The sequence below is a fragment of the Pygocentrus nattereri genome, chromosome 25, assembly GCF_015220715.1.
Source record: "Pygocentrus nattereri isolate fPygNat1 chromosome 25, fPygNat1.pri, whole genome shotgun sequence".
NCBI lineage: Eukaryota > Metazoa > Chordata > Actinopteri > Characiformes > Serrasalmidae > Pygocentrus > Pygocentrus nattereri.
The window spans coordinates 6,907,077-6,935,058 of record NC_051235.1 but is presented as its reverse complement, the minus strand read 5'-3'; the positions used below and the strand labels follow the sequence as shown (position 1 = coordinate 6,935,058).

Sequence of the window (27,982 nt, the reverse complement as noted above, 5' to 3'; positions counted from 1 at the left end):
GTTATCTTAGGTTATCCCAGCAATATCTTAGCAGCCACATACCATAGTATTAATATACCTTATATATTTTAATAACTGTTATAACTGTTAATAGCTGGCCTCTTGCGCAGGTCTTTTATTTTATTAACCATTTAATTAACCATTAGCATGAATTTATATATATATATATATATATATATATATATATATATATATATATATATATATATAAAATTTATTAATATTTATTTTTTGACCATAACTTGGTGACTGTGATCACTTAAACCACATCCTCTCAGTCAGCTTGGCTTTTTGGTTATGCTCATTGTTGACAGATATTCAATATGAAAGATTTGTGTGCAAGAATACAAAAAATTGAAATCATTTTTCTAAAATAGGGCCACTGACCGTCAGTATGCGTTGTCATTTAGTGAGCAGGTGAAGTGTCGTTTCGGCCAGGGATTTCACAGTGAAGTGTTATATGACTTTTATAAGAAATTGACCACACAAATGGCCATGATTGGACCATGGTCTGGAACATGTATGTGCTGGTCAGTGTGCTTGCATGATACCAAAGGGAAGCCCACGTGATTGACAGTGACTATTTGCATACTGTGACCTTTTACTGTGTCATACTGCAGAAGCCAGTATTACACGAATGATATATTGGAGAGTTGCAGTCCAATCAATTCCAGAGCCACTGTGCTGAACTGAATTAAATTACTCTGTCCAGTTCTGTTTGATTTTATTGATTTCGTTCTTTTTAGACACTGACCTAGAGCAGAAACACGGAGAAGAACCAAAATTCGGTCAATAGTGAAGCCATGATGCTAGTGGGACAACTTTAGAAGGAAAATTGAAAGAATAGTTCAGATCAAAGTATCTAATAGACACGCCATGCTGTATGGTCATGTTGTCAAGATTGCGAGATTTGACTGTGAATCAGGACCAAGATTGGGAGACATTGAGTCCGAATGAGCATCTAGACTATTTGAAGTCGGGTCCGAGTAAAGACAGAGACCACAACACATTGACTCCAAGCAAACACCAGGACTTATAGTAGATGAGTCCGAGGCAAAATAGAGATCAGGGCACATAGAGTCCGAGCGAGCACCAAGACTTTTAGTAGTCAAGTCCGAGTCAAGACCGAGACCGTGACACATTGACTCCAAGAAAATACCAGGACTTTTAGTGGATGAGTCCGAGGCAAAATCGACATTGGGACACATCGAGTCCGAATGAACACCAAGACTCTTAGTAGTCAAATTCAAGTCAAGATCGACATTGGGACACATCGAGTCCGAATGAACACCAAGACTCTTAGTAGTCAAATCCAAGTCAAGATCGACATCGGGGCACATCAAGTCCAAATGAACACCAAGACTCTTGGTAGTCAAATCCAAGTCAAGATCGACATCGGGGCACTTCGAGTCCGAATGAACACCAAGACTCTTAGTAGTCGAATCCAAGTCAAGATCGACATCGGGACACATCGAGTCTGAATGAACACCAAGACTCTTAGTAGTCAAATCCAAGTCAAGATCGACATCGGGACACATCGAGTCCAAATGAACACCAAGACTCTTAGTAGTCGAATCCAAGTCAAGATCGAGATTGGGACACATCGAGTCTGAGCAAACACCAAGACTTTTAATAGTGGAGTCAGAGTCAAGGCCGTAACAAGGACACATTTGGTCCAAGTGAACAGCAAGACCTTTTTAGTAGTTGAGTTTGAGTAAAGACTGAGCCAGGGACACATCGAGTCCAAGTGAACACCACTACTTTTAGTAGTCGAGTCCGAGTCAAGACCAAGACTGGGACATATTGAGTCTGAGCAAACTCTGAGACTTTTAATAGTCGAGTTTGAGTCAAGACTGAGGCTGGGACATATTGAGTCCAAGTGAGTTCCAAGACTTTTAGTAGTCGACTCTGAGTCAATACCAAGCCCGCGACACATGAAATCCAAACGTACACCGATTCTTACGTTGTGGTGGCAAAAGATATCCCACAAATTTGGAGCCATGAAAATACGCTAACAGTGAAATAAGCTGAGACTTAATACAGACTAAATTTCTTAGTGTTTTACAGTCTTGTTGTGCATTAAAAACAGCAGGTCGCACCAGTGACTTCACAGATGCCAGAGTGTTATTTTTATGTGAAACAACTTCAACCCCAATTCCAAAAAAAGTTGGGATGCTGTGCAAAATGTAAATGAAAACAAAATGCAATGATGTGCGAAACATTTAAATCCTGTATTTCACTGAAAATGGTACAAACACAGCATATCAACTTTTAAAACTGAGAAATTTTATTGTTTATTGAAAATTATTTGCCCGTTTTGAATTTGATGCCAAAAACATATTCCAAAAAAGTTGGGACGGGGGCAACAAAATGCTGGTAAAGTTGTGTAATGCTGAAGAAAAAAAAAACACCTGGTGGTTAATTGCCAACAAGTCAGTAACATGATTGGGTGTAAAAGAGCATCTCAGAGAGGCGGAATCTTTCAGAAGTAAAGATGAGGAGGGGTTCATCACTCTGTGAAAAACAGCATGATCAAATAGTGCAACAATTCAAGAATAACGTTTCTCAGCATAAAATGGCAAAGACCTTCTGCTTTTCATCGTCTACGGTACAGAACATCATTAAAAGTTTCAGAGATTCTGGAGGAATCTCCGTTTGTGAGGGACAAGACCGGAAACCAGTAATCGCAGGCCGTGATTTTTGGGCCCTCAGGCGGCACTGCCTTAAAAACAGACATGATTCTGTAGTGGAAATCACTGCATGGGCTCAGAAACGGCTCTGAAAACCACTCAGTTTGTGAAGACCGTTTATCACTGCATCCACAAATGCAAGTTAAAACTTGATGCAAAGAAGAAACCAAATATAAACCGGATCCAGAAATGCTGCCACCTTCTCTGGGCCGGAGCTCATTTAAAACGGACTGGGGGGAGGGGGAGTGGAAAAGTGTCCTGTGGTCTGACGAATTAACATTTGAAATTCTTTTTGGAAATCATGGACACTGTGTTCTCCAAGCTAAAGACCACTCGGCTTGTTTTCTCAGTCCGCATCCTATTTTTATTTACATTCTGCACATTTTCCCGACCCTTTAATGGAAATGGGGTGTAGTTTGATTCTTTTTTTTTTTTTTTTGGTTTAAATTGTAGAAATGCACTAAGATTAATAGCTGTCCTATGCTGCCTTTTCTTGGTCTTTGTATATGTTCGGCGGGGTTGTTACAGAAACTTAAAATGTGAAAAAACACAAAGGAAGAAAGACTGTTAAGGGTCAGTGGTGTTGCAACAACTACCGATGTGGTTCATTCAGCACTTGCATCTACATTTGCCACCACAGTGGTAGAAAGACTCAGGAAAAAGTTCTTTTTGAATGCAGAAAGTTGGGATTTGGGAACATTCTACTAAATATGATGATGATTTGTGTCCATATTCAGCTTTTCAGCCTATGTTTGTTACATTGGGCTGCATATCAATAGTAGCATAACGAAGCTTGCGGTTACAGTCGCGACATTCAGCCAATAAAAGCCATTAAATCTGATTCATTTATGCAATACGCAGCCCGTATTTGTCTCCCAGCGCTGCTACATCCGTGTCCAGCAGTGAACAGGTTTAGGATTACATCATATCCTGGAGCTCTATTCCAGATGAACCTGTGAACAAAGACTCACACACAGGCCATTAGTTATTTCACCTCTGCTTGGGCGAAGTAGGTTATGTAACCGCCTGGAGAGTCTGAGCTGCTGGCTTTCTGTTGAACGATGTCTGTAGGTTCATGTCCTCTCAAAGTGGGCTAATGAACAGTGGCCTAAAAGTGGAAACACGGTCCATTTAGCCCAGATTAAGCTTAGCAGGAAAAAAGAAGTGGGATTTAATAGTTAGATGGAATTGTTTCATAACGCAGATGCTCAGAGATACCGTCTTTAATATTCTACACTTTTATTTAAAGCGCTTGAAATTAAGATTAAGTGACCCTTATTAGTCCCACAACGGGGAAATTTCACCTCCGCATTTAACCCATCCGTGAAGTGAAACACCACACACGCTATAGTGAGCACACACACACTAGGGGGCAGTGAGCACACTTCCCCGGAGCAGTGGGCAGCCCAAACCGCAGCGCCCGGGGAGCAGTTGGGGGTTAGGTGTCTTGCTCAAGGACGCCTCAGTCATGTGCTGTCGGCTCTGGGGATCGAACCGGCAAATCGAAATGTGCTGTTGTCCCTTTATGCCTAGGCTAATGTAGCGCTAACAAGTAATGGAAGCTAACTGCGTACCTGCGTTCAGGTTATACTTGTTTCAGACAGTGTTGAGTTGGCCAGTAATCTCAAACACACCTGCTCATGTGGTTTCTGACACTGTAAAACATACTTTTCTCTATAAAAATGGAGAAAAAGGTACAGGCAGCATTAAGGCTTGAAGATAGCAGCTGCTTCTGTTTTTAGCTACGCAGCGTTCTTTTGGCCGGAAGCCTTTTTGTCCTTTTGCATCAAAAACCACAAATAAGTCAAACCTTTCCTTCACAAATGGACAAAAATATGTTGAAAAACAGTGGTAGCAAGCATCTTCAGACCCGAGTTGCGTGCTAGCAGTGTTAACGTATTCGATTTAATTAGATTTTCCTCTGTTTGTCGTTTACAGCCGGTGTTAGCTTAGCTGAGTTCAGTCTAGCCTTCGTTTTCCACACTTGTTAAGTCCACAGGCCTGTTTTACTGTCTCAGTTTAAACTGAAATAAAAGAATAATAATGAAAAAAGGTCAAATAATGTAATTTTACATTAATCCCTCTTTTCAGACTTACAGAGAACTGTGAATGTTGGGCTAGCCTGTTAGCAGCTTGTCAAGGTGGTTGGTAAATCAGGCAGTGTGTGGTTTTTTTTTTTTTTTTTTTTTTTTTTTTTTTTTTTTTAAACTTCTTTTTTTAAAAAAAAACAGATTTTCTCCCCAATTTAGTTGTCTCCAATTCAACCCCCTACTTAGGACTCAATCATATGATACTACCAACGCTAGGAGGGTGAAGGCAGCGCAGGCTTCCTCTGAGACCTGTGAATCCAGCCACCCATCCTACCCACCCAGAGAGAGCGAGGCCAACTGTGCTCTCTTGGACCCGGCTACGGACGACTCGGGTGGTTTTATGTGCTCGTGTTCTGGTTTTATTGTTTACATGATATTTGTGGCCTTCCTATAAGTGGAAACCTGCACCATTGAAATTGTTCATATTGTCGTCCATGCAGATGTTCGGCTACGCCAAGTCCAGGTGTGCGTGCGTTCATTTTCTATGCTGAGGAAACACATCCATTCTAAGCTGACCTAAGCTTGTCCTAAGATGGTCCTAGGCTGAGATGGTCTGGTGTGGGTTTATACAGGTTTTAGCTGGTGTGGTGTGGGTTTAGGCTGGCATGGTGCTGGTTTAGGCTGGTTTAAGCTGTTTTTTTCCGCTGATCTAAGCTGGTTTATAAGGTTGGTAAGGTGTGAGGTTATACTGATTTAGGCTGGTGTGGTACTGGTTTAGGCTGGTCTTAGCTGGTTTACGCTGGTCCAAGCTGGTTTATACTGGTCTGTACTGGTATGGAGCTGGTTTATGCTGGTCTGGTGTTGGTTTATACTGGTCTGGGATGGTTTAGAATGGTCTATGTTGGCCGGGTGATGTTTATGCTGGTCTAGGATGGTTTAGAATTCTCTATGTTGGCCTGGTGTTGGTTTATACTGGTCTGGGATGGTTTAGAATGGTCTATGTAGGGCGGGTGATGTTTATGCTGGTCTAGGATGGTTTAGAATTCTCTATGTTGGCCTGGTGTTGGTTTATACTGGTCTGGGATGGTTTAGAATGGTCTATGTAGGGCGGGTGATGTTTATGCTGGTCTAGGATGGTTTAGAATTCTCTATGTTGGCCTGGTGTTGGTTTATGCTGGTCTAGGATGGTTTAGAATTCTCTATGTTGGCCTGGTGTTGGTTTATGCTGGTCTAGGATGGTTTAGAATTCTCTATGTTGGCCTGGTGTTGGTTTATACTGGTCTGGGATGGTTTAGAATTCTCTATGTTGGCCTGGTGTTGGTTTATACTGGTCTATGCTGGTCTAATGTTGGTTTAAGCTGGTCTAAACTGGTTTATAAAAGTTTATGCTGGTATGCTGTGTGTTTATACAGACCTACTGGATAAGCGGTGTAGAAAAAGTTTGTGTGTGCGCATTTACTGGTCTGGTTTTCTACTAGTTTAAGATGGTTTATACCGGTCAATGCTGGGCTGCTGTTGGTTTCTGCTGGTTGTATTTAGGATAAGGGGAAACTGTAAATTGTAAATTTTATCTGTCAAACTGGCCCATGTGCTTCGTTGAGACTACACGTTCGTGCAGACGTAAATTTGCTGTGTAAATACTGAAGAGCCTCGTGCTCTGTCTGCTGACTTCTTCCAATGAAGAAAAGCCTGCAGTGGCAAGTTTGACTATTCAAACATGCTGTATTGTCACTTTGTTTAACCCTAGCCACCATGTCAACAGTGTCCGGTTACACTTGTGACTCAGCGCTGCAGCCATCCCACTGCCATGTGTTTGTTCAGAGGCTCTGCCAGCAGCGTTTGGAGAGCTCAAGACTCGATTTAAGGTTTTTAAAATTATTTTTAGATTATTTAAATCAGCACTGAGAGTTCAACATACTGGGAAAACAATAAAAGTTCAATATAAATGTGCCATCACTTTTGCACAGGTCCCAGTTTATTATTCTCCTTTACCCCAGAATGTTAAATCCAACGAATAAACAGTAATTGTGCATTAAAATGTGCAGAAGTGTGTTTAATTTTTGGGTATTTTCACTTCGACAAAAGATGGAAGTCGACTAGGGGCGCCCATACTTTTGCACACGACTGTATTTAGGAGCCCACGCTCAAATGACTGATCTTTTTTTCTGAAGGCGCTTATAGAGAAGTGAAGCAGTAGGCATGTGGGTGGATCCTATCAGAATGAGTGGGCGGGGCTTATGTTATTCAAGCTGATTTTTTTTTATGTAGATGGTGTGGCATGGTAAAGTATTCTAGGAACAATTTGTTTATTGCATAAAAAGCTTTTTTTTTTTTTTTTTTTTTTTTTTTTAATGCAAAAAAAATGCATTTTTATGACAAAATATTTTGAATAATCCCAAATTGTGGGATTTTTTTTGTTTTGTTTTGTTCTTTATTTTTTTCCCAAGCCATCACTTTCAAGGGCTGCGAGCAGAACGACGTCACACTCTGAGCAGAATGACCCTGAGGCTTGTCCGGGAAGACAATCCCTTTGCGGATTTGTAGAGCCGCTTTTTAGGAAGCCCCAGCTTTGTCCAGCAGTTCTCGGGAGCTTTGCATGCTGCTAGCCTTTGACCCATATGTCCTACTTACACGTGTCAGGCGGAGGGGGATGGGTTAATACATACACTGACACATCAGTATTTTATTGGAACTAATATTCTCCCAACAAATTCGGTAACAGTGTGGTGTATTTTTCATCATAATTAATTTTCAATTGAAAACCAGTGGGGAAAGATGAAGGCTGTCACAATTACTCGATTTGATTTGGATACTCAGTTAACATCATTTATTAAAATTTATATTTATTCAAATTTATATTCTCTATAAAAGTGCTTAGTGAGCAGTAATTTGAATGGATAACCGTAGGACATTGTAAAGCCGTAATCGGCTGGCTGAAGTTTCTCCATGCTGTTTGAAGTTAAGTTACTTTGGTGAGCATCATTGAAAGAGAGGAAACCCACACCAGCAGCATCCCACTCATGTACATATGTTTGTAGCTACAAATTGTATTATGTATGAAGTAGGAAGTTTATATGAAGCAAAAGGTTTAAGTTCAGGCTGAACAGCTTGTCATACAGCTGCCTCAACAGGCTCCTCCAGTAATTTTCAGTGTTTGGCTTCATTGTAAAACAACCAACATCGTGAAGAATTTGCTACTTTGAGTACGTCTTTAAAATGGATCAAGAGCTGGCCTTACGGACACGCTTGGTTATGTACTCGATTAACTGTTCGAGGCTCAAAAGCTGAAATCACTGTTTGGGCATTTGTTATGTTACATCATGAGAAAACAGAAGAACTGAACAAATTCAGTTCAGTGAGATGGATTTGCTTGTATTTACAAGCATGTTATACTTTGCTATTGCAAAACATGAGTGCATTGTGAAGTATGCATAGTCAAGGATGTGGCTGAGAAGATGATGTAGAGCAGCTTTGTCTCCAAATAGGCTAACTAGCTAACATTTAGCTAGTTAGCCTGGTTAGCATTGGTAATAAGGGTCACTTAAAGTGCAGCACAGCTGTTGGCTGGATATTTTTGGTTGGTGGACTGTTCTCAGTCCAGCAGCGACACTGAGGTGTTTAAAAACTCCAGCAGCACTGCTGTGTCTGATCCACTCGGACCAGCACAACACACACTAACACACCACCACCATCAGTGTTACTGCAGTGCCGAGAACGGTCCACCACCCAAATAGTACCTGCTCTGTGAGGGTCCATGGGGGTCCTGACCACTGAAGAACAGGGTAACAGAGTATCAGAGAAACAGATGGACTACAGTCTGTAACTGTAGAACTACAGAGTGCAGCTATACAGTAAGTGGAGCTGATAAGATGGACAGTGAGCGTAGAAACGAGGAGGTGGTCATGATGTTCTGCCTGATCGGTGTAACTAATAATGTAATTGTATAGAAGTCATTTTTATTCATAGCAAAACAAAAAGTTCTAAATGTCTAAGGGTTAAAATGTCGGCATGCCGGCAGCTCGAGTGGGACGTGTTGTGGAGGATTAGGCTCTGGGAAGCAAAGACTAAGTCACTCCATAAATTATATCCTAAAGCTCCGAGGCTGAGAGATAAAGTAAGTGGGAAAGAGGATGAAAGCTGAATCGCTTAGACGACTCCTAAAACAGTCGTTTGTCTTTTTCTGCTCTAACACGGTATCCGAGATCATGAGAATGTTCCGAATGGACCACAGTTGATCCAAAGGGCTTATAACTGGGGGGGGGGGGGGGGGGGGACCAATTTCATGAGACAAATGGCATTCTGGAAGTTATGATATGCCAGAATGCAACTGCTGCATTGTTTAAGGTGGAATGGAAAATTAAAATAAAGAGGAAAGTCACTAAGGGTCTAAGTTACCATGGTTACAGATCTAGATCCAGTGCCCAGATTAAAAAAAATCAGCGTGTGTTCAGTAGAGGAGTGGAAAGCTTCTTAGATCTGCAGCTGCATGTGAGAACAGACGTTCTAGAGGTCAGAGTGGTTTACATTACGAATGCATTAGCTCTACTTGGGGGTCATATTTTAAAACCAGCTACTGTTTGAGGAAATATGCCAGCAGCAGATGTTTGGCCCAGTGTTGCCCTGAACTCTCTCCACAGCTAAAATGATGCCCTTCTAATTAACAGTAAAGCTGAATAGCAGCTTTTGTGACTGTGATTTGGGTCAGCTAATGCAAGGCCTCCCGATCGAGCATCTCAGAATTGCCCAGTGATTTCAAGAAATGATGTTATGTCCAGTAGACAGTGAGCAAAACATTAGGCTTGTGTCTCTGTGGTTATATATGGCAGATGGTTGTTTGAAAAAGTTTCAAAAAACATGCAAATTTTGGGAAAATTAGCTACTAAATCATATTTGTGATGCGCATGATAATGAATAAGATTAGAAATGAGCAGATCAGAGGGACGGTGAAGGTGGAGCAGTTTGGAGATAAAGCCAGAGAGGCCAGGTTGAGATGGTTTGGACATGTGTTGAGGAGGAATAGTGGATATATTGGTCAAAGAATGTAGGAGATGGAGCTGCCGGGTAGAAGGAGAAGAGGTAGACCTCAGAGAAGGTTTATGGATGTAGTGAAGGTGGACATGGAGATGGTTGGTGTGAAAGTAGAGGAGGCAGTGGATAGGGCAAGATGGAGGCAGATATATATAAATATCTACCCTGAATAGTTCAATGAAATAAGCTTCATATAAAACCAGAGGTGAAACAACCACATGAGCAGGTTCTCTGAGCTTCACCAACCACACGACCATCTCTACACAAACATCACACAGACATGAGCGTGGATCACTGCCTTCCCTCCGGTTTCTGTCTACTCCTCTATATATTCGTCTCTCTCTCTCTCTCTCTCTCTCTCTCTCTCTCTCTCTCTCTCTCTCTCTCTCTCTCTCTCTCTCTCTCTCTCTCTCTCTCTCTCTCTCTCTCTCTCTCTCTCTCTCCCCCTTTATAACTCTTTCTCTCTCTACTCTCTCCGTGTCTCTCTCTCTTTTCTTTTTCTTCTTTGTCTCTTTCTTTGTCTCTTTCCATTTCTACCTCTCATTTCTCACCTTCGGTCTCTCTGTACCGCCTCCTCTCTGCCTGTGTCTCTCACTCTTTATAACGCTCTCTGTCTCTCTGTTCTTTCTCTTTCTCCTTTCTTACTTTCTCTCTCACTCTTTAACTCTCTTTTTCTCTTTCTATATCTTTCCATCTCTATCTCTCCTTTCTCATTCTGTCTCTCGCTCTCTGTAAATCTCTTTTGCTTTTCTCTCTCTCTCTCTCTCTCTCTCTCTCTCTCTCTCTCTCTCTCTCTCTCTCTCTCTCTCTGTGTAAATATAAGTCAATCTGTCTGTCTCTCCACCCATCCCTTTCTCTTTCACTCTCTGTCTGTCTTTCTGTCTCTCACTCTCTGTAACTGCCCCCGCCCCTCTCTCTCTGTCTCTCGCTCTTTATAACTCTCTCTTTCTCTCTCCCTCTCTCTCTCTGTCCTTGCTCGGCCCATCTGTCGTACCAGCCCACGCACACCCTCACACTCTGCTGCACGTCTTCACACTCAATCAGCGGTGATAATAACCGGCCTTGTGGTGTGAGTGCGAGTGCCGTGCTGACAGCGTCCGATCGATCCGGCTCTCTGTCGATGAGGATGATGTTTACTTCCGCTCTACTGAGGATGTTTCACTTAAGGGTGAATTCTCAATTCATTAAAGGGCTCGTATCTGAGAGAGAGCAGAATTCTCCTGCTTTCTGTGAATAACAGTTCACCAAACTCCTGTATATAAACATTGTTAAAATTCTCAAAGCGTGTCATCAATCCCAGCCGTTTCAGTCTGCAGAAATAGCCCGTTTTTATTCATCGTGCTTATGATGTCACAACCATAAACACGTATACATATAACCGTACCTTCCAAAGATGCACATATCGTAAAGAAACTGCCGAAGTCACCCGGGTTACTTTTTGAGCTAGACACAAAGGCTACGTTCACATTACCAAGCTGAAGTGGCACAAATCCGTTTTCAGGGCTGTGTGGACGCAAATCTGATCTTTTCAAATCCGACCTGAGCCACTTTCATATGTGGTCCTAGATCAGATACGTATCCGATTCGTGGCCATTTGACCTTAATGTCACGCTCAGATCAGAATTCATGTGCTTTTTTCCCGCTGCACCTTCATTCAGTGTTACTCTGGCAGCAGCGCTGAACAGACGTTAAAGCCTGTAAACGGTGGAAAAGCAGCTCATCTCACCTTTTCCTCCACCGTCTGGCTCTAATAATGAAGCTGAGAGCTGATCAGAGTTAATGATCTTCTCAGCGAAGCTCGTTCTGCTCGTTGGTTTGTGCTGATGCTGCAGTGATTCAGTCACGTGACATTACGGAGTCACTTACCTAAACGAGTGCGAACCATCATCTCAGAGATCGATGATGCTTGGAATGAGGCTTGGAATATGAACGTATTCAAAATAGAGCCAATACACGTCCGAACATGGCTCATTTACAGTCTTGAGCAAAAGTTTGGGCACCCCAGGAAACACCTTGTTAGTCTTTTATGTTCCTCTAGTGCTCAGTGACGTTTAAATACATAAAACGCAGCCTGTGTAAAAGTTGTTTTTTATGTATTTGTGTATTTAATGTATTTAAGCTCGCACAAAATTGTTCTTTCAAATCAGCAGAAAATGCCATAATTTTATTTGTACAGGAATTTTTTTTCACTCAGAAAATCAACAAACTTTTTTTTACTGTTTTATTTATATGTGTGTATGTGTGTGTATATATATATATATATATATATATATATATATATATATATATATATATATATATATATATATATATATATATATATATATATATATATAAAGTCTTAAAGGTTGGGAAATGGTCATGTAGAAGTGAATCGTATCTGCTCACACAAACGCCAAAAGTGGACATTTAAAATAAATAAATAAATAAAATGATGGGAAAATGTAGGATACAGGCCCTTTAAAAGCATTTAGATGCTTTTGCAAGTGCAGTAATGTTGCCAAGTGAATGAACTGCTCTGCCCGTAATTGAATAATTCAGCATAAACAGAAAGCAAAAACATATTTTATTAGCTAGACCTTTTATTTTTTGCTGTAGAAATATAATTTGAGATGCCCCTAAAATCCCACCCCCACCCCCCCCACCGGCCACCACGACCACTGCTCCCGCTGTACGTCACACAATCAATTACGACCTCTTTTTGTCTCCGCTGACAAATCTCCCCTCGCTGCGTTTTATTTTTGGTTCCGAAAACCTCTCAACATGTTGGCCATCTGCGATAGCCTGGGTCCGAGCCAAGAGAGGACCCCGCCACGTTTTTGGCCTTCTTTTAATACAGCAGGCTCACGGAGAGACACTGGAGAGCCGTGAGTCGTGCGCAAGTGGCCTGTTCTAGCAAAGGTTTCTTAGATGTGTAGCCTCTTAATGACCAGGGTGTTCAGCTGAGTTCAGCTTCTTTTATCATAAGGGTTTAAAATGACATCACCGTCTATTAGACTGGAGAGAAGAGCTACAGCCTCACACGACGCCCAGCTTCTGAATGGAGCTTATGGAGTATGAACGTTATAAAGAGCACGATAAAGGGCGTTTTGGAGCCACCGGTGGTCCCGAGGAGTTGAAAAGAGGAATTCTCATTTAGGCAAACTTAAAGGGGCATTCTGGCCTCAAACTGGCCCATTTTAATATGTCTGTTGTGTTGTGTAGTAGTGTTTGGCACAGCACTGTGGGGCTGAAAGATCAGAATTTAAGCTGCAATTTTAAATCCTAACCTAGACTCTTAAAAATGAGAGTTATTTAATGCTCCCCAAAAACTGGTTCTTTAGTAAAGACAGTCATTCTATATAGAACCATGAAAACTCCAAGACCCATTTGTATGCTTTAATGGTTTCTGCATGGTGAAATTGTTCTTCAGATTGATGGAGACTGTGTCATATATGGTTCTATCTAGCACCAACCAGGGTTCTTCTGTTGTTTAAGACATCAAGCTTGCATCAATAGCATCAACATTTTGGTGCTAAATTCAAACCATTTTCAAAAAGGTGCTCTGTAGAACCATCTACAACACATTTACTATAAATCGTACGAACTGTTTAAACATGCAAATGGGGCATTGAGTGTATATGGTTCTACACAGAGCCATTGCCTTCACTAAAGAACTCTTGAAGAACCGTCTTTGTGAGCACAATAGCAAAAACATAAGTTTTAAAGGGGAAGCTGAACCTAATGAGAGCTTATGAGCTGCCTGTGGAGGAGTTGGACCAATCAGAGGCAACCAAACCTCCATGTGTTGTGACATCAGAACCACAACTTGCTAGCAGTTTGGCACAGTACGTTCAGGGGTCGAGCCTCAAGCCAGAAAATGTAAACATTCTGGTCTTCTTGGAAAAAAAATAATCAGGCCTGAATCTCAATTTATTAAAAATTGCAATAGATATTGCAGTTAGAAAAATCGCGATTAGATATTTTCCCCAAATCATTTAGCCCTACGGTATTGTGTCCCTCAGCCTAGTCAGTTTGACCACATTTACGAATGTATCCACTTTATTACACCTTATGGTGCTTTGAGTGACCATATGGATAGAACAGGTTATACGTGAAGTACGTATGACATCCTGACATGACACCTCCTTCACGATACATCTTCCAAAGTGGATTTTCCTTTTGTAAAGCGGAACATCTCACTTGAGACCACTGCTGCATCGATGGATCCATGCGGGTGGGATTTGTCATTGGAGAGTAGGAGGAAAAAAAATTGATTGTATGATGTCCAGTAGGCTCAGTCATGCTAATCGGAGCAGATAGAAGAGCGGGTTCAGCCAAAAAAAGACATTTTAACAAGAATACAAATGTTGTTTTTTTTTAGGTTGACAACATTATTTGATTCATCTGAACTTTAAATGTTAGGCTTGACCTGCTTTCGTACCCCAAGAGATGGGCTCAAGCTGTAACGGGGATGACTTTTCAAGGCCAAGGCCAAGTTCACACATTTAAAAAACAAAAAAAACATACCCTGTATATTTCTGTTTTGGTGTCTACCAGGTCTTTCAGGTGGTTGTTAGGAGTCACATTTTCTTTGGAGCTTTTATCACTTTTTGAAGTTTTGTTTTTTTCTCCTTTTGACTTTCTCCTTCCTTATGCAAGTGATTTTTATCTTATATCTGATCTCACAAATATCTCCTGAAAAATGAATAACCTGTGCGTAATGGCTGTTTTGAATAGAAATGAAATACGTAAAGGGTGGTCTCTGACTTTTGCACAGTACTGTACATACAGTCACTGGATCACCACAAAATAAGCAGAGGAAGGCAGGAGATCATGTGCTGCATTCTGTTTGTGTGTGACAGATGTTCCTAACCGTGTACCTCAGCAACAATGACAAGCACTACACAGAAGTGCCTGTTACCCCAGAGACACTGTGTCGGGACGTGGTGGACTTGTGCAAAGAGCCCGGCGAGACGGATTGCTACCTGGCCGAAACCTGGAGAGGTTCAGGTGAGTGGCCCCCTGATATTGCCACCAGCGTTTATAGAACACAAAATTATGCAGTGGTCCCTGGATGCAAAACCCTTCCCTCTTGCTATTTTTGGCTGACTTTAAAATAATTAGAAAATTTTCCGCTAGATGAAGTCATTTAACAGTGACGGCAAACAAGTTTCGTGTACAAATGTTGCTTTTTTAGAACCGTAGCTATGCACCTCATATTGCTACAGTAAGAGGCAGTAGTCACCCAAATAGTCTGTATGGTCTCAAGAGCACCCCAGTCACGTATGAGGGTAAGAGCATCATTATATGGGCGGCTTTTCTGCAAACAAATCTTTAATCTCCTTGAAATCCCAACAAACATTTATGGAGGATTTTGAAATTGCATGTCTATCAGAGGGATCCTCGTAACCGTGGATAGTTGTGGATTGGAACTGAACCACAACGTTGCCATAGACTTCTCAAAGCAGTAGCTTTGTTGCTAACAATTTACTAATGTTCGTAATCTGTGGATTTTTTATTTTTTTTTCCTCTCAAGAAATTACAATGTTTAAGTCTTTGTTTATGAGCGTGAACACATATTTTGGTTCATATTTATTTGTACAATGTCAAAAACATTTTGTGAATTTGATCATTTTGGAAGTGTATTAAATGACAAGCAAACAATCTTCCTCTTACTGTATTTAGGGAAACGATTTAGGTGATTATTGACTTCTGGCATAGCAATGTTAGCCTCCACTGCCTCTAGATTAAGTGGTAAACTTGATTTTATATTTCCTTTCACAAGTTTGGCCTTTCAGAAAGTCATAAGAAGTAAATAAATGTTTTCAAAATTGTGTTTAGGTACGTGCAACTGATTTTATGTAACTAGTTATTACCCTCCTATTCTGCATACACAGTGATCTACCTTTAGGCCACACATTTCCCAAGAAGGACTTTTGGAATCGGTCCATTCTGCCAGCTGGCCTGGACAAGACTGCTTTGACTAAACAAACGCAAATGGTTTTCAGCTGGAACTATCTAAACAGCATCTTTCACCATAAAGATTCCACAGACAGACCAGGGTCTGGTTTCCTGAACCCATCACAGCATCTCAATGACCTTAACCATTAGAGAAGTGTGTACAAAGTGATTCTCGCTCTATTGTCTGCTTTTAAAACCAACAAGCAAACAAATGGAGCTGCACTGCATGTCAAATGTCCAGCGAGTCTTTGCTTTTATGATTGTTTGTAATCCAACTAAACATGTTTTTTTTTTTTTTTTTTTGTTGGTAGCAATAGTTTTTATTTGTAAGTGCCCACCATTTCCCTGCCTTGTCATGTCAGCATTCATCCTCACTTACATCTTTCAAGTGTTGAGGCCAAAAGCGTTTAAATACATGCGTTTAACAATTTGCCATGTCTTTTTATAACAGAGCGCGTGATTGGTGACAGTGAGAGGATTATTGAGGTGCTGCAGCGCTGGGGGCAGCAGAGGGCTGAGGTTCGATTCTTCCTCCGCCACAATCAAGTGCCCAACCACGAAACAGGTGAGAGACACAAAGACACAAAGGTAAAAAAGTTGATTGTAGCGGTTGATCTTAGGGAGCTGAAATTCAGTGGTCGAGTTTTCAGGATAGAGTTTAGGAGGTTGGAGGCTGACTTTGGAGGATTGGGTTTAGAGAGCTGACATTGGGAGGTTGAGTTTAGGGAGTTGAATTTCAGTGGTTGAGTTTACTTGACATTTTCGAGGTTGAGAAGTTTGGAATTTGGGAGATTGTAAAGTTTTTTAGAGGTTGAGCTTAAGGAGTTGTAATTCAGTGGTTGAGTTTTCAGGGTTAAGATTGGGAGGTTGACTTTGGAGGGTTGAGGTTCAGAGTTTTGGGAATTGAGTTTTCAGATTTGAGTTTGAGATGTTAATTGTTGGAGGATGGGAAGTAGAGTTTTAGGGGTTGAGTTTTCAGGTTTGAGTTTTGGAGGTTTGGGGATTGATTTTGGGAGGTTGAGCTATGGGAGCTGTAATTCAGTGGTGGAGTTTTCAGAGTTGAGTTTGGGAGGTTGACTTTGGAGGGTTGGGATTAGGGAGCTGATTTTTGGGTAGCTGACTTGGAGACTGGGAGGTTGATTCTGTGAGGTTGAGATTATGGAATTGAGGTTCAGTGGTTGAGTTTGGGAGGATATCTTTGGAAGGTCTTAGTCTGGGAGGTTACGTTTTAGAGGTTAAGGTGACATTGACATTGACCTTTGGAGGTTGGGAGATTTCCTTCATAAAGTATACTTTAGAAGGTTGACTTTGGGAGGTTGAGTTTGAGGGGTTTAGCCTGAAAAGTTGAGTCGTGGAGCTGAGTTTAGTTTTCAGAGTAAAGACAAGGAATGAAGGAGTGGGGAGCTGGGAGATGGCTTTGGCGGCTATGTTTGGGGATTGAGTTTGGGTGGTTAAATGTGGGGGATTGAGTTTAGGAGTTTGGAGGTTTGGTGTTTTGGAAAATGCAGAAAGTAAAAATGTTTATGTTTCATGGCTTTTGGTGAGTCTAGTTAAATTAAATCGCCCAACAAAAGGTTCATTGTGACAAAAGAATCTTCTTTGATATTGCTTTAATGGCCAAAGCTAGGCCTAGTCTGTGTCTAGAAAAATGGCTTAATGCCCTCTGTTAAAATTCAGGTGCTGAGCAGTGGCCCTGGGATGTTTAATTACAAGCATGACTGGAATGGCTGTCTCTTCTGAAACTCTATTCATAGATCGTGACATACAGTATTAACTGTGTGTGGACGGATTGCGTGAGTGTTTAATGAAAGAGGATTTTGTTTAACAAGGAAAAATCTACTGAGGACACGTTCTCATTCAGGCAGGCTGTGTACAGCCATATGGAGGTTGGACCGCATCCGGACGCGCTGTATTGCCAAGGCAGTCATCCATTCAGTCACACACTCGCATGCCAGACAGTGCGGAGTCAATATGGGTACAGCTATTTGACCAACAAGGCAGCGGAAGGAGGGGGTTTACACAGATTATGTCGGCAGGTTATGTTGGTGTGTTAATGCGGTAGTTTCCCTCTTGATGCTTGATGCTGAGGTTTCCTTCTTTAGTTTAGTACTGTAGCCACAAGGCTCAAACTGTGTTGGACCGTTAAGGATATTGATGCAAGTCCAGACAATTTTTTTTATTATTATTTTTTTTTTGGTCTGTTTAGTGTATTTGTGTCCATTCAGACTTTTAACTGACTTGGCCCTATCCACGGTGCCCGGGGAGCAATTGGGGTTAGGTGTCTTGCTCAAGGACACCTCAGTCATGGACTGTCGGCTCTGGGGATCGAACCGGCAACCTTCCGGTCACCGGGATTCCCTAACCTCCAGCCCAGAACTGCCCCCAATGATAGAGCCTTCCATTTTGTTACTACCAGAGCAATCCTAACACTTCCGAAACTTTACCAAATGTTTCAGGTGCGACTTTTATAACAGTTTTAGCTCATTTTGAGCAGAACTCTAAAACATGGCCTGTACATGCCTAGAAAACACAGCTTTGAACGGTCATACATGCGTAAAATCTTTACATTTTTAATTAAAACACATAAAATTACCTAATTGCAAAAAATGTTTTGGTACTGACATTTCTTCAGTGGTGATTTTCAGACTTCCGGAGACATTTATTTCAAAACAGTGGGATCTAACTGCTGACCATGTGGTCATGAGGTACAGAGATGCAGTCTCACTTCCTGCTCTAAAATGCATGGGCGTGGCTGAAATAAGGCCCCGCCTACAGACTAAAACTCTGTGTAGTGACATAAAAATGTGGGACAACATTTTTTTATTTAAAAACTAAACTCATGATGAAGCAGTTTCACTTTAAAAGAAATACAACTTTTTTTAAAGGAGAAAAAATGCTAAAATACTTAGTGTAATTTTCACAAGGATATGATAATTTTATATATATTTATTTCCCAGCTAGCGAGCATATATCGGTCCGCTGGCTAGATCAAGTCGGCACCCCGCTTATCGTACGCCACTGCTGGTCCACCATCGGACCACCCAGATTACTGCCCTGCATACAAGCTTACACTGTACTAGATCAAAATTATTTACTAAACTAATTTACAAAGTAAATTTTGTCTAATTCTCTGCTTAACCGTCGGTGGGCCGCCCAGAAAACGCTGAGCAAAACACCACTGGGCCGCCAGCTTTGCCATCAGTGGGCCAACAGGGGTCCACTTTCGTCTTGCTATCAGGGTTATTATGTCTCCGTTAATGTTTTGGGTTTAAATAGAAAATAAAATAATCCTTGAAAATATCTCGGTGTGAATACATACATTTTTTTTAGTCATTTGCACTAATTTGGCAAAGTGGTCCATATAGCTTTGGAATAGCATTCTAGAGAATGTTAGGAATCCAAAATTAATAGGTGTAAACATTTGATTGGCATAGCATCTGTGCCTAATATTGTGGCTTATTTTTGCCTATATTCGTCCCTGGGTCCGGTAGCTACTAGGATAACACACACAGGCGCTCTGAAGTCCTTGTACTGAGGGGGTCATCTGAGGACAATGAGCACCGACCAGCTCTGACCAGTGTGTGTGTGTGTGTGTGTGTGTGTGTGTGTGTGTGTGTGTGTGTCAGCCCACACCACCCTCTTGTGCCAAGCACTAGGATGCACATTACACACACACAGCTGGATGGGTCAGCGCTTCCATTTCATTTCGTTTCCAAGAAAAAAAAACAGAGTTTATAACCCAAACATTAAACTCATGCTTGCATATTAGCTCAGGCTTGTCTAAGCACCTCCTGAGGAAAGTGCTGTGGGTGTCCAGATGAATTTCTGCTTACACTGGCCTGGTGGACAGTGTCCACTACAGCTGTCACAAGACTAATGCCCATTTCCCTGAAAGCTAGAAGGCTTTGGCCTCGGTCATAAGCCCCTGAGAATCAGAGAGTTTGTTTTAAGAGCCGTCTGTTTGCAGGTTTGCTAATGCCTTTAGCCTTTTACGCAATGAGAACAGGCCGAATGCCTCAGGATAAAGAAGTTCAGCACAACGAATGCGTACAGAATTGTCCCCTTTTCCTCCAAATGTGATTGATCAACACGGACATGTTCGGTGTCTGAAGTTTACTTCTTTAGCTCTGCACTGGAGCGACGAGGCTAATGTGGCTATCAAGGAGTGTAAATAAGCTAATACGCTAACACTGTTTTTAGCTGTGTGACAGAGATTTCATCTTTTTTTATTTTTTATTTTTTAGATAACAGTATGTCGTACAGGGTCAGAAGATGTATACCCAAGCCCGTTTGATTATTTCAGTTAATGTGATTTAGCATGTATAAGTTGGGTGGTGATGATTTGTGTGGCATAGCCATTAGTTTCTGGCTACATTAGCCTCCTAGCTGTACTTTCATTCAGGCTGAAGTTTTGGGTAACACAGAACACCGTTTTCTTCCTCACGTGATCTCCAGGATTTGATTTCCTAAACAGATTTTTATTAATGTTTTCCTTTTTTATCTGAACCGTGCGCAGAGGCTTTTATGAAGGAGATCCATGTTAGAAAGTCACTTTAACACCGATCAGGCGTAACATCATGACAAACCTCCCCGTTTCTACACCCATCGTCCACTTTATCAGCTCCACTTACTGTATAGCTGCACTCTGTAGTTCTACAGTTACAGACTGTAGTCCATCTGTTTCTCTGATACTCTGTTACCCTGTTCTTCAGTGGTCAGGACCCCCATGGACCCTCACAGAGCAGGTACTACTTGGGTGGCGGATCATTCTCAGCACTGTGGTGGTGGTGGTGTTAGTGTGTGTTGTGTGGGTGCAAGTGGATCAGTGAGAACAAGCGCTAAATGTCTTTTTTTTTCTCTAAAAAGATTCTCCAGCCGCGTCTTTGAGTGGTGTCAAGTTTCCGTGAAAGATCCTCCGTCGACATTAAGCCACAAAGCTCCACTCTTACACAACAGTGAAAGTGATATCAGTCCTGTGCGTGTAGCTTAGCGGCACTTCATTTTTTTTTTCCCTGTCAAACAGAATTATGGGCAATTACGGTGATCCTGGTTCATGCTGTACTGCTCTGAAAGCCGTGGTCTTGTGTAATCGGCCAGTCTCTGATTAGTCCCCCCGCAGGCTTGAACACTGTGCGACTGTGCGGCCATTTATTTGCCCATGTTTTTCACCCGCAGCCAGTTTATCTAGTAACCCACATTAGCGGTGGCGCTAACCGTGCTGGTGGGGGAGTTACGTAACTGTGTTTGTTTTTTGGGGGGGCTTTTTTGTTATATAACATGGTCTGACCCTTTCTCACCTGGTCACTCAGCCATGTATTGTCACTTGCTCAGTGGAAATCCACAGTGCGTGACCCGTGCTGACAGAGCCATAGCCGTGACTGAGGGAAGGCCAGACTGATGCTAATCTGGAATCACGATGGTGAAACAGGCTGGGGAGTCGAGTCTGGTGGCACAACATGTGGAATAATTTGATATAAACTTAGCATCCGCTTTATTACAACTATTTTACCTCAGATTTTGTTCAATAATGAAGATATTCAGCTTTTTTTTTTCAGTGAAATGAAGATTTAGTGTTAGCTAAGGCTAAGATAGCCTAGTCGGGTACAGTAGCATTAAATGGAAATTCTGTTGAATTTTTTTTTATTTTTTTTTTTTTAATTGACAGTTTATCATATTAAACTATCATATTTAATCATAATTAAATCATTAAGATGTGGAAACTCATTCAGAAGGATTTGAAATAGGATTCTCAATTCCAGAGAAACTTTACTGAAGCACCACAGTGGTGGTGATAGGAACCAGACCTCCTGAAGAGATTAAGGCCGCTGAAAGCTCCCTCAACAGAAAGTTATTACACAATGATTCTGAGTAATTCTGCCTGATGTCTAAGACGTTATTTTATGATGGGTTTACAGTTTTAGGTTTTGGCCGTGAACGTTTTCTGAATCCATTCATGGTGGAACAAGTACATACATTCAAGGTGCTGTGTGCAAAGCCTGTATTTAATTGCAAGCACATATTCTTACTCTCTCTCTCTCTCTCTCTCTCTCTCTCTCTCTCTCTCTCTCTCTCTCTCTCTCTCTCTCTCTCTCTCTCTCTGTGTGTGTTTGTCTGTCACTGTCTGTCTGTGTGTGTGTGTGTGTGTGTGTGTGTCTCTCTGTCGCTCTCTTTCTGTCGCTCGCTCTCTGTCGCTCTCTGTCTGTCGCTCTCTCTTTCTGTCGCTCTCTCTGTCACTCTCTGTCGCTCTCTGTCGCTCTGTCTTGCTCTCGCTCTCTCGCTCTGTCGCGCTCTGTCGCGCTCTGTCGCGCTCTCGCTCTTGCTCTCTTGCTCTCGCTCTCTCTCTGTCGCTTTTGCTCTCTCGCTCTGTCTCTCTCTCTAGGTGGTCTCAGAGGTCCAGACCTTTTGCAGAAGAGGAACACTTTGAAATCGTCTGGAGAGAGACATCTTGAGAACGGAGTGAGTTTGGAAACCTCCTGTATGGATTTTTTTTTTTTGTTATAAGAATAATTGTGACTCTTTAGGAGATGATTCAGTGCATCATAATATCATATATTTCACCACAATATTATAATATTAGATTTTGTAACTGAGTAAATGTAATTAGTTTCTGTACTTTAGTATTTTTGGTGTATCTGTACTGAAGTTTCTCCGTTCTGGGCGACTTTTTCCTTTCACTCCACTACATTTCAGAGTCTAATATCCGACTTTTTCCTCCTACATTCTGAGAAATCTGTCGTTCCTTTTGGTTTCTGTGTGTATAAAAACGTAACATGTCAAAACGAAAGAAGCGCAAAGCCAGAGCACCAATCAGGGCCCAGCGGTCACTTTGTTTAGAGCTGGTTTTGACCTGTCGGTCATACCGACCCAGTGCAGCACGCGGTTCAACGTCAGCGCAGCAGCGTAAAACTTTGGGAGAGTCTGTTCAACATAAATGATGAACTAACCTAACTTTGTGTAAATAGAGCTCAATATAGAAATATGTCCACATATGCAGTCGAGACTGACGCGGCTTTTTTCTGAATTTCTACAAACACCATTTCATTTTATAGTAAATGAGTTTGGGCTGGTTTATGTTTATGAACAGACGCCTACAGATCAACATAGTAAAGGAGCTCATCTGTGATCCTGAGTTTAAAGCCAGTTTTTATTCAACGTAAACTTGGAACTAAGTTGTAAATAAATCTGAAACTGAAACTTTGCTTGTGTGTAAAAGTGATTTCAGAGCCACTCGGTTCTCCCTGATGGAAACTGTTTACCTTCAGTGTTTTGTGCTTCTGATCATTTTAATAGACGTCAGCGTCACTAATTAATGACGTTCTATTAAAAGACTGGTTTACCAAGAGAGACGCTGGAGGACTTTCACCTGAAATGAGTTCATGAAGCCAGTCTGGTTATAAAAATGATAACAGGACATCAGAGCCAGAATTACTCTTTTAGTACTTTTACTTTATACTTAAGTACATTTGAAGGTAAATACTTTAGTACTTTTGCTCAAGTGGAGGTCTAAAGGGAGGAACTTCTACTTTTACTGGAGTAATATTTACCTTGGGGGTCTCGACTTTAACTCAAGTACATGGTTTGTGTTCTTCGTCCACCTCTGAACAATACAGTACAATACGCTGGTAATTCAAAATGATTTATTTCACTTGTAAATCATTACAGATCATTATACCGAGCTGTAAATGGTTTAAATGAGTATGAAGTTTATTATCTAATTTTCCAAGTGCTCAATATGAACCTCCTCCAGCTGTACGGACATCTGCAGCTCCATAGTCAAACTCCTCCCATACTGGATTGAGCATGTTGGGTGTCGCTGCACTCACGGCTCTTTCAGGGTGGTTTCGGAGATCATCCAGTGCTGTTGGAAGTGGCACATAAACAGAATCTTTAATGTACCAACACCAAAAAAAGTGATGCTGGTGAACTTTTTCTTGGAACTGTTGGTGCCAACGACAAATGCTCTGAGCTGTTGGAGGTTCAATGCCGTACTGACGGTCAGAAGCTCTATATCCGCCTCTTTCCATTGGATTGTGATTGGTTCCTAAATGCCTCACGGTTGTAAATCGGTTGAATCTTTTTTAATCTACCCCGTGCAACACAATACAGAACGATACGCTGTGATAGGCAGTAATTATTCCTACTTTCTGTACATACAAATACGGATGTTTTGCTTTTTGTAGATTGTCCCACTTCATATGGACATCACTCTGTCAGAGCTGCAGGAAATGGCGTCACGGCAGCAGCAGCAGATAAACGCCCAGCAGGAGCTTCTGGCTAACAAGGTGCACTTTTTGCCCTCAGAGACGGTGGCGGGGGCTTTTCCCCAAACTGTTTGTGAAAGGCTCAGAGAGATTTCTAGCATTTTTCAGCTGCTTTCTCAGTCATAATACCATGTTCAGACAGCATTCCCGAAACCTGCGGATAAGCTCTCTGCTCAGAAGTACAGTGGCTGAGAATGAGCCGTAACCTCTACAGCCTTTTCTATAGTTCTCCGCTGACCGGACTGAAGATTAATTTAGTTTCATGCTGTTTTCATACTCCATTTATCTCGTTTTCCATTACACTGTAAAGGGAAAATCCACCGATATTTTATTTTTCTCTAAATTCTGCACAAGTCATTGGTTGACAAAGTCATTCTTAACATTATAGAGTTCACTACACCTTAGGTGCCACAACATTATACTGCTTATTTCACCTTTAATGCCATGATGTTATAGTGCATATTTCACCTTTAATGCCATGATGTTATAGTGCTTATTTCACCTTTAGTGCCACAACATTGTACTGCTTATTTCACCTTTAATGAAACATTATACTGCTTATTGCAGCTTTAATGCCACATTTAACTGCTTATTGCACCTTTAATGCCACAACATTTAAACAGCTTATTTCATAATTAATTCTATAAAATGATACTTGAATTACTTTGAATCGCTTGATTATAAAGTTTATTTTACCTTTAATGACTTTATATAAAATTTACACCTTTTAATGCCACAACATTATTCTGCTTGTTTTGGTGCCATATTAAACAACTTATTTCATATTTAATAACATTATTAAGCCATAATACTATACATATTAATTCACTTTTCATGCTTGATTTATAAAGTTTATTTTACCTTTAATTCCGTAACATGCAGGTTTTGCCCTATGCAGTTTATTGAACCTTTAATGCCAGAACATTTTACAGCTTATTGCAATTTTAATGGCTTGACATCATGTAACTTATTACACCTTTAATGCTAAACATTATACAGTCTATTGTATCTTTAATGCAAGAAGATTATGCAGCTTATCGCATCTTCAGAGTTGTAACATTATACAGCTTACTGATCCTTTTAATGCCATATTATTACACAGCTTATTGCACCTTTAATGCGGTATTTTTTGTAACTGCAGGATCTGTATGTAAGCTGTATTTTTACAGTGCCCTCGCTGCATTTATTCATTCGTGTTTCAGGAGCAGCGGCTGCGCTTTTTGAAGCTGCAGGAGCAGCAGGCGTCGGAGCAGGAGAAGCTGCGGCTGCTGCGAGAGAACGCTGAGAACCAGGAGGCCAAGCTGCGGCGGGTCCGAGCGTTGAAGGGCCAGGTGGAACAGAAGCGCCTCAGCAACAGCAAACTGGGTCAGAACCTCCAGCACAGTAGACAGAATTTTTTAATCTTTAAGAAAACAAGTAGTTTTGCAAGCCAGTGTGGTGGCAAAGAGGGGCTGCGTTGAAAAGTCTAAATTAGAAGATTTGGTTGTTCGTCTCTGCTTAATTCCATGTGTTAGTTCATAGTTTTGATGTTTCTTGTGCTTCAAAAAAACACGTGTAGATATTTTAGTCTTATATTTGAGGTGGAAGCTCTGACGTAACCGACTTGATATGATTCTAATGGCATCATTAATGAGGCTTAGCCAGCGCTGAGCAGTTCATCAACTTCAGAAAATGAGATTTACAACTAATGAACTGGAGAGCACGTTTCATCATTACAGAAAACTCCCTTATTCTCTTTTTTGCACTTCATTTTTGCAAAAGAGGGGGGAAAGAAGGAATAAATCAATATTAAAAAAGCATAATCAAGTTGTTAAGAAGGGGGGGGGGAATCAAAGGAAAATGAAAAAACAAGAGTTTCCAAAACTGGAGTTTAAAGAAATGATTAAAAGCTACAAAGAAAATTCCTAACAACCACCTGGAAGACCTGGTAGACACTAAACTGCCCCCATCAGATAAAGACCACTTAAAGCTTTCATCTTTGAGAGAGAGGAGAAGATCAAGCTGCTTCAGGTCTGAAAACATCCACAGGTGTTTCTGTCCATCTTTCCACTGTGAGAGGACGACTCAGCGCTGTGGGTCTGAAAGGACGTGTAGCTGATCAAGAAGAACCTCACTGAGAAAAGGAGACGGACGCGTCAAACGGAGAAGCTGAACGATGGAATGACCGCCCCAGAGTCAAGACCTCAACATCACTGAATGGGTTTGATCACTTCAGTAAATCATCAACCAGCTTCTAAGACTGAACAAACTTTGAAAGTGTGGGACAGTTCCCTGAAAGTGAGTCTCCTGAAAAGAACGGACACGGCGATGAAGGCAAAGAGTGGACACACTAAATTCTAAAAAGCTGATGTTATATTTAGTGGTTGAGGCTTCTGTGTAATTTTGTGGTAAATATGTTTTCTGAGTTTTGCTGTCACTGAAAAATGAATCATTTGTGCTTTTTGGCCGTTTTGACTGGAATTTAAATAAATAAAAGGCTTTTGCTCAGCACTGTTTATATTTCATTAGCCAGATTTATGCAGTCATCTTTGATTAGTGGAGTCAGGAATTTTTCCTCTTATATTCTCTCTCTCTCTCTCTCTCTCTCTCTCTCTCTCTCTCTCTCTCTCTCTCTCTCTCTCTCTCTCTCTCTCTCTCTCTCTCTCTCTCTCTCTCTCTCTCTCTCTCTCTCTAGTGGAGGAGATAGAGCAGATGAACGGGCTGTTCCAGCAGAAGCAGAGGGAGCTGGTGATGGCCGTGTCCAGAGTGGAGGAGCTGAGCCGGCAGCTGGAGATGCTGCGCCAGGGCAAACTTGACGAGAGTGGACACAGCTCGGCCGGGGAACTTGAGCGACTCTACAAGGAGCTGCAGGTCATTGATCCATCTACTGAGACACTCTGATACTTCTCGTCTTCCTTGTTAATTCTTTAACTGGTTTATTTCAGCTCAGTTCAGTTAAATACATTGGTCTAAGCATATTATGACAGATGACCAGTCCATTCTCTGACAGCTTTCTTAGTCACTGTTGTGAAATCGGACAAGAAGACACAGATATACGTACCTATATGCCGTGTTGGGTCCAGCCAGGCACATTTTGGGGCAGTTAATGTTGCTGCTGGACTGCACTCAGTACCATTTAAGCTCATTTCATTTTCATTAGTCTGTTTAGGGGGTCTTAACTTAACTATTTATTTACAGTGATGGTTAAAGCTTTGTAGCTGGGTAAGTTACAGCGTTCATTAATCCGTGTAGATATTCATCATAGATTAGCGTCAACACCTTCTTACACAAAGCTGAAGATAGATTCTTATTGGCCAGGTTCTCGTTTGAATTTTCTCCTTCCACCTTAAATGGTGCATCAGCCAGCTTCTTGTTGGAATTTTCTCATTCCACCTTAAATGGTGCAGCAGCTGTGAGTAGCCATCACAAACATTAGCAAACTGGACACAGTACTGACCTGTCGGATGTGTTCAACAGCATATCATGTCTTTCAACCCTCCATGAAGCTGAAGTCTTTTTCACTGGCTGCCAACAAAAAGCCGGCGAATGTCCTGAGAAAATGTCCTCAATAAAATGTTACCAGCATTAAAATAATAATCAGGATTTTCTGAGAGGCTAAATCAGTTCATCAGCAGTGAGCAGTGATTATTAGCAGTCGTGGGCTGGAGGTTAGAGAACCAGCCGTCACCAGAAGGTCATTGATTTGATCCCCTCGGCTTTCAGTCTCTGACTGAAGTGCCCTTGAGCAAGGCATCCAACCCCCATCTGCTCCCCGGGCGCCGTGGTTAGGGCTGCCCACCGCTCCGGGCAAGTGTGCTCACTGCCCCCTAGTGTGTGTGTTCACTGATGTGCATGTGTGTGGGTGCTTCACTGCACGGATGGGTTAAATGCGGAGGTCTAATTCCACAGTGTGCGAACACAGTTGGCAAAAATGGTTCTAAATAAATTTTTTGTTTTTAATTTAATTTAAGCTGAGTCTGTACTGGATCAGCCGAGTGCAGGTATGTTTGTAGATGTTCCAGCTAAAAGGAGAGATCTATTGTGTTTCAGA

General features: G+C 41.5%; 1 protein-coding gene across 2 annotated transcripts in view; it reads left to right on the top strand.

Moving 5' to 3' along the window:
* The window catches only part of tp53bp2b (tumor protein p53 binding protein, 2b), a 56,883-nt gene that overhangs the window by 7,802 nt on the left and 21,099 nt on the right, over positions 1–27,982 (top strand). For both annotated transcript variants that reach the window (XM_037534680.1, XM_037534679.1), the window contains exons 2-7: positions 14,593–14,740; positions 16,143–16,256; positions 22,071–22,147; positions 23,872–23,973; positions 25,155–25,317; positions 26,627–26,802. In XM_037534680.1, coding sequence (XP_037390577.1) covers positions 14,593–14,740; positions 16,143–16,256; positions 22,071–22,147; positions 23,872–23,973; positions 25,155–25,317; positions 26,627–26,802 — 780 coding nt within the window. The remainder of the gene's footprint in view (positions 1–14,592; positions 14,741–16,142; positions 16,257–22,070; positions 22,148–23,871; positions 23,974–25,154; positions 25,318–26,626; positions 26,803–27,982) is intronic.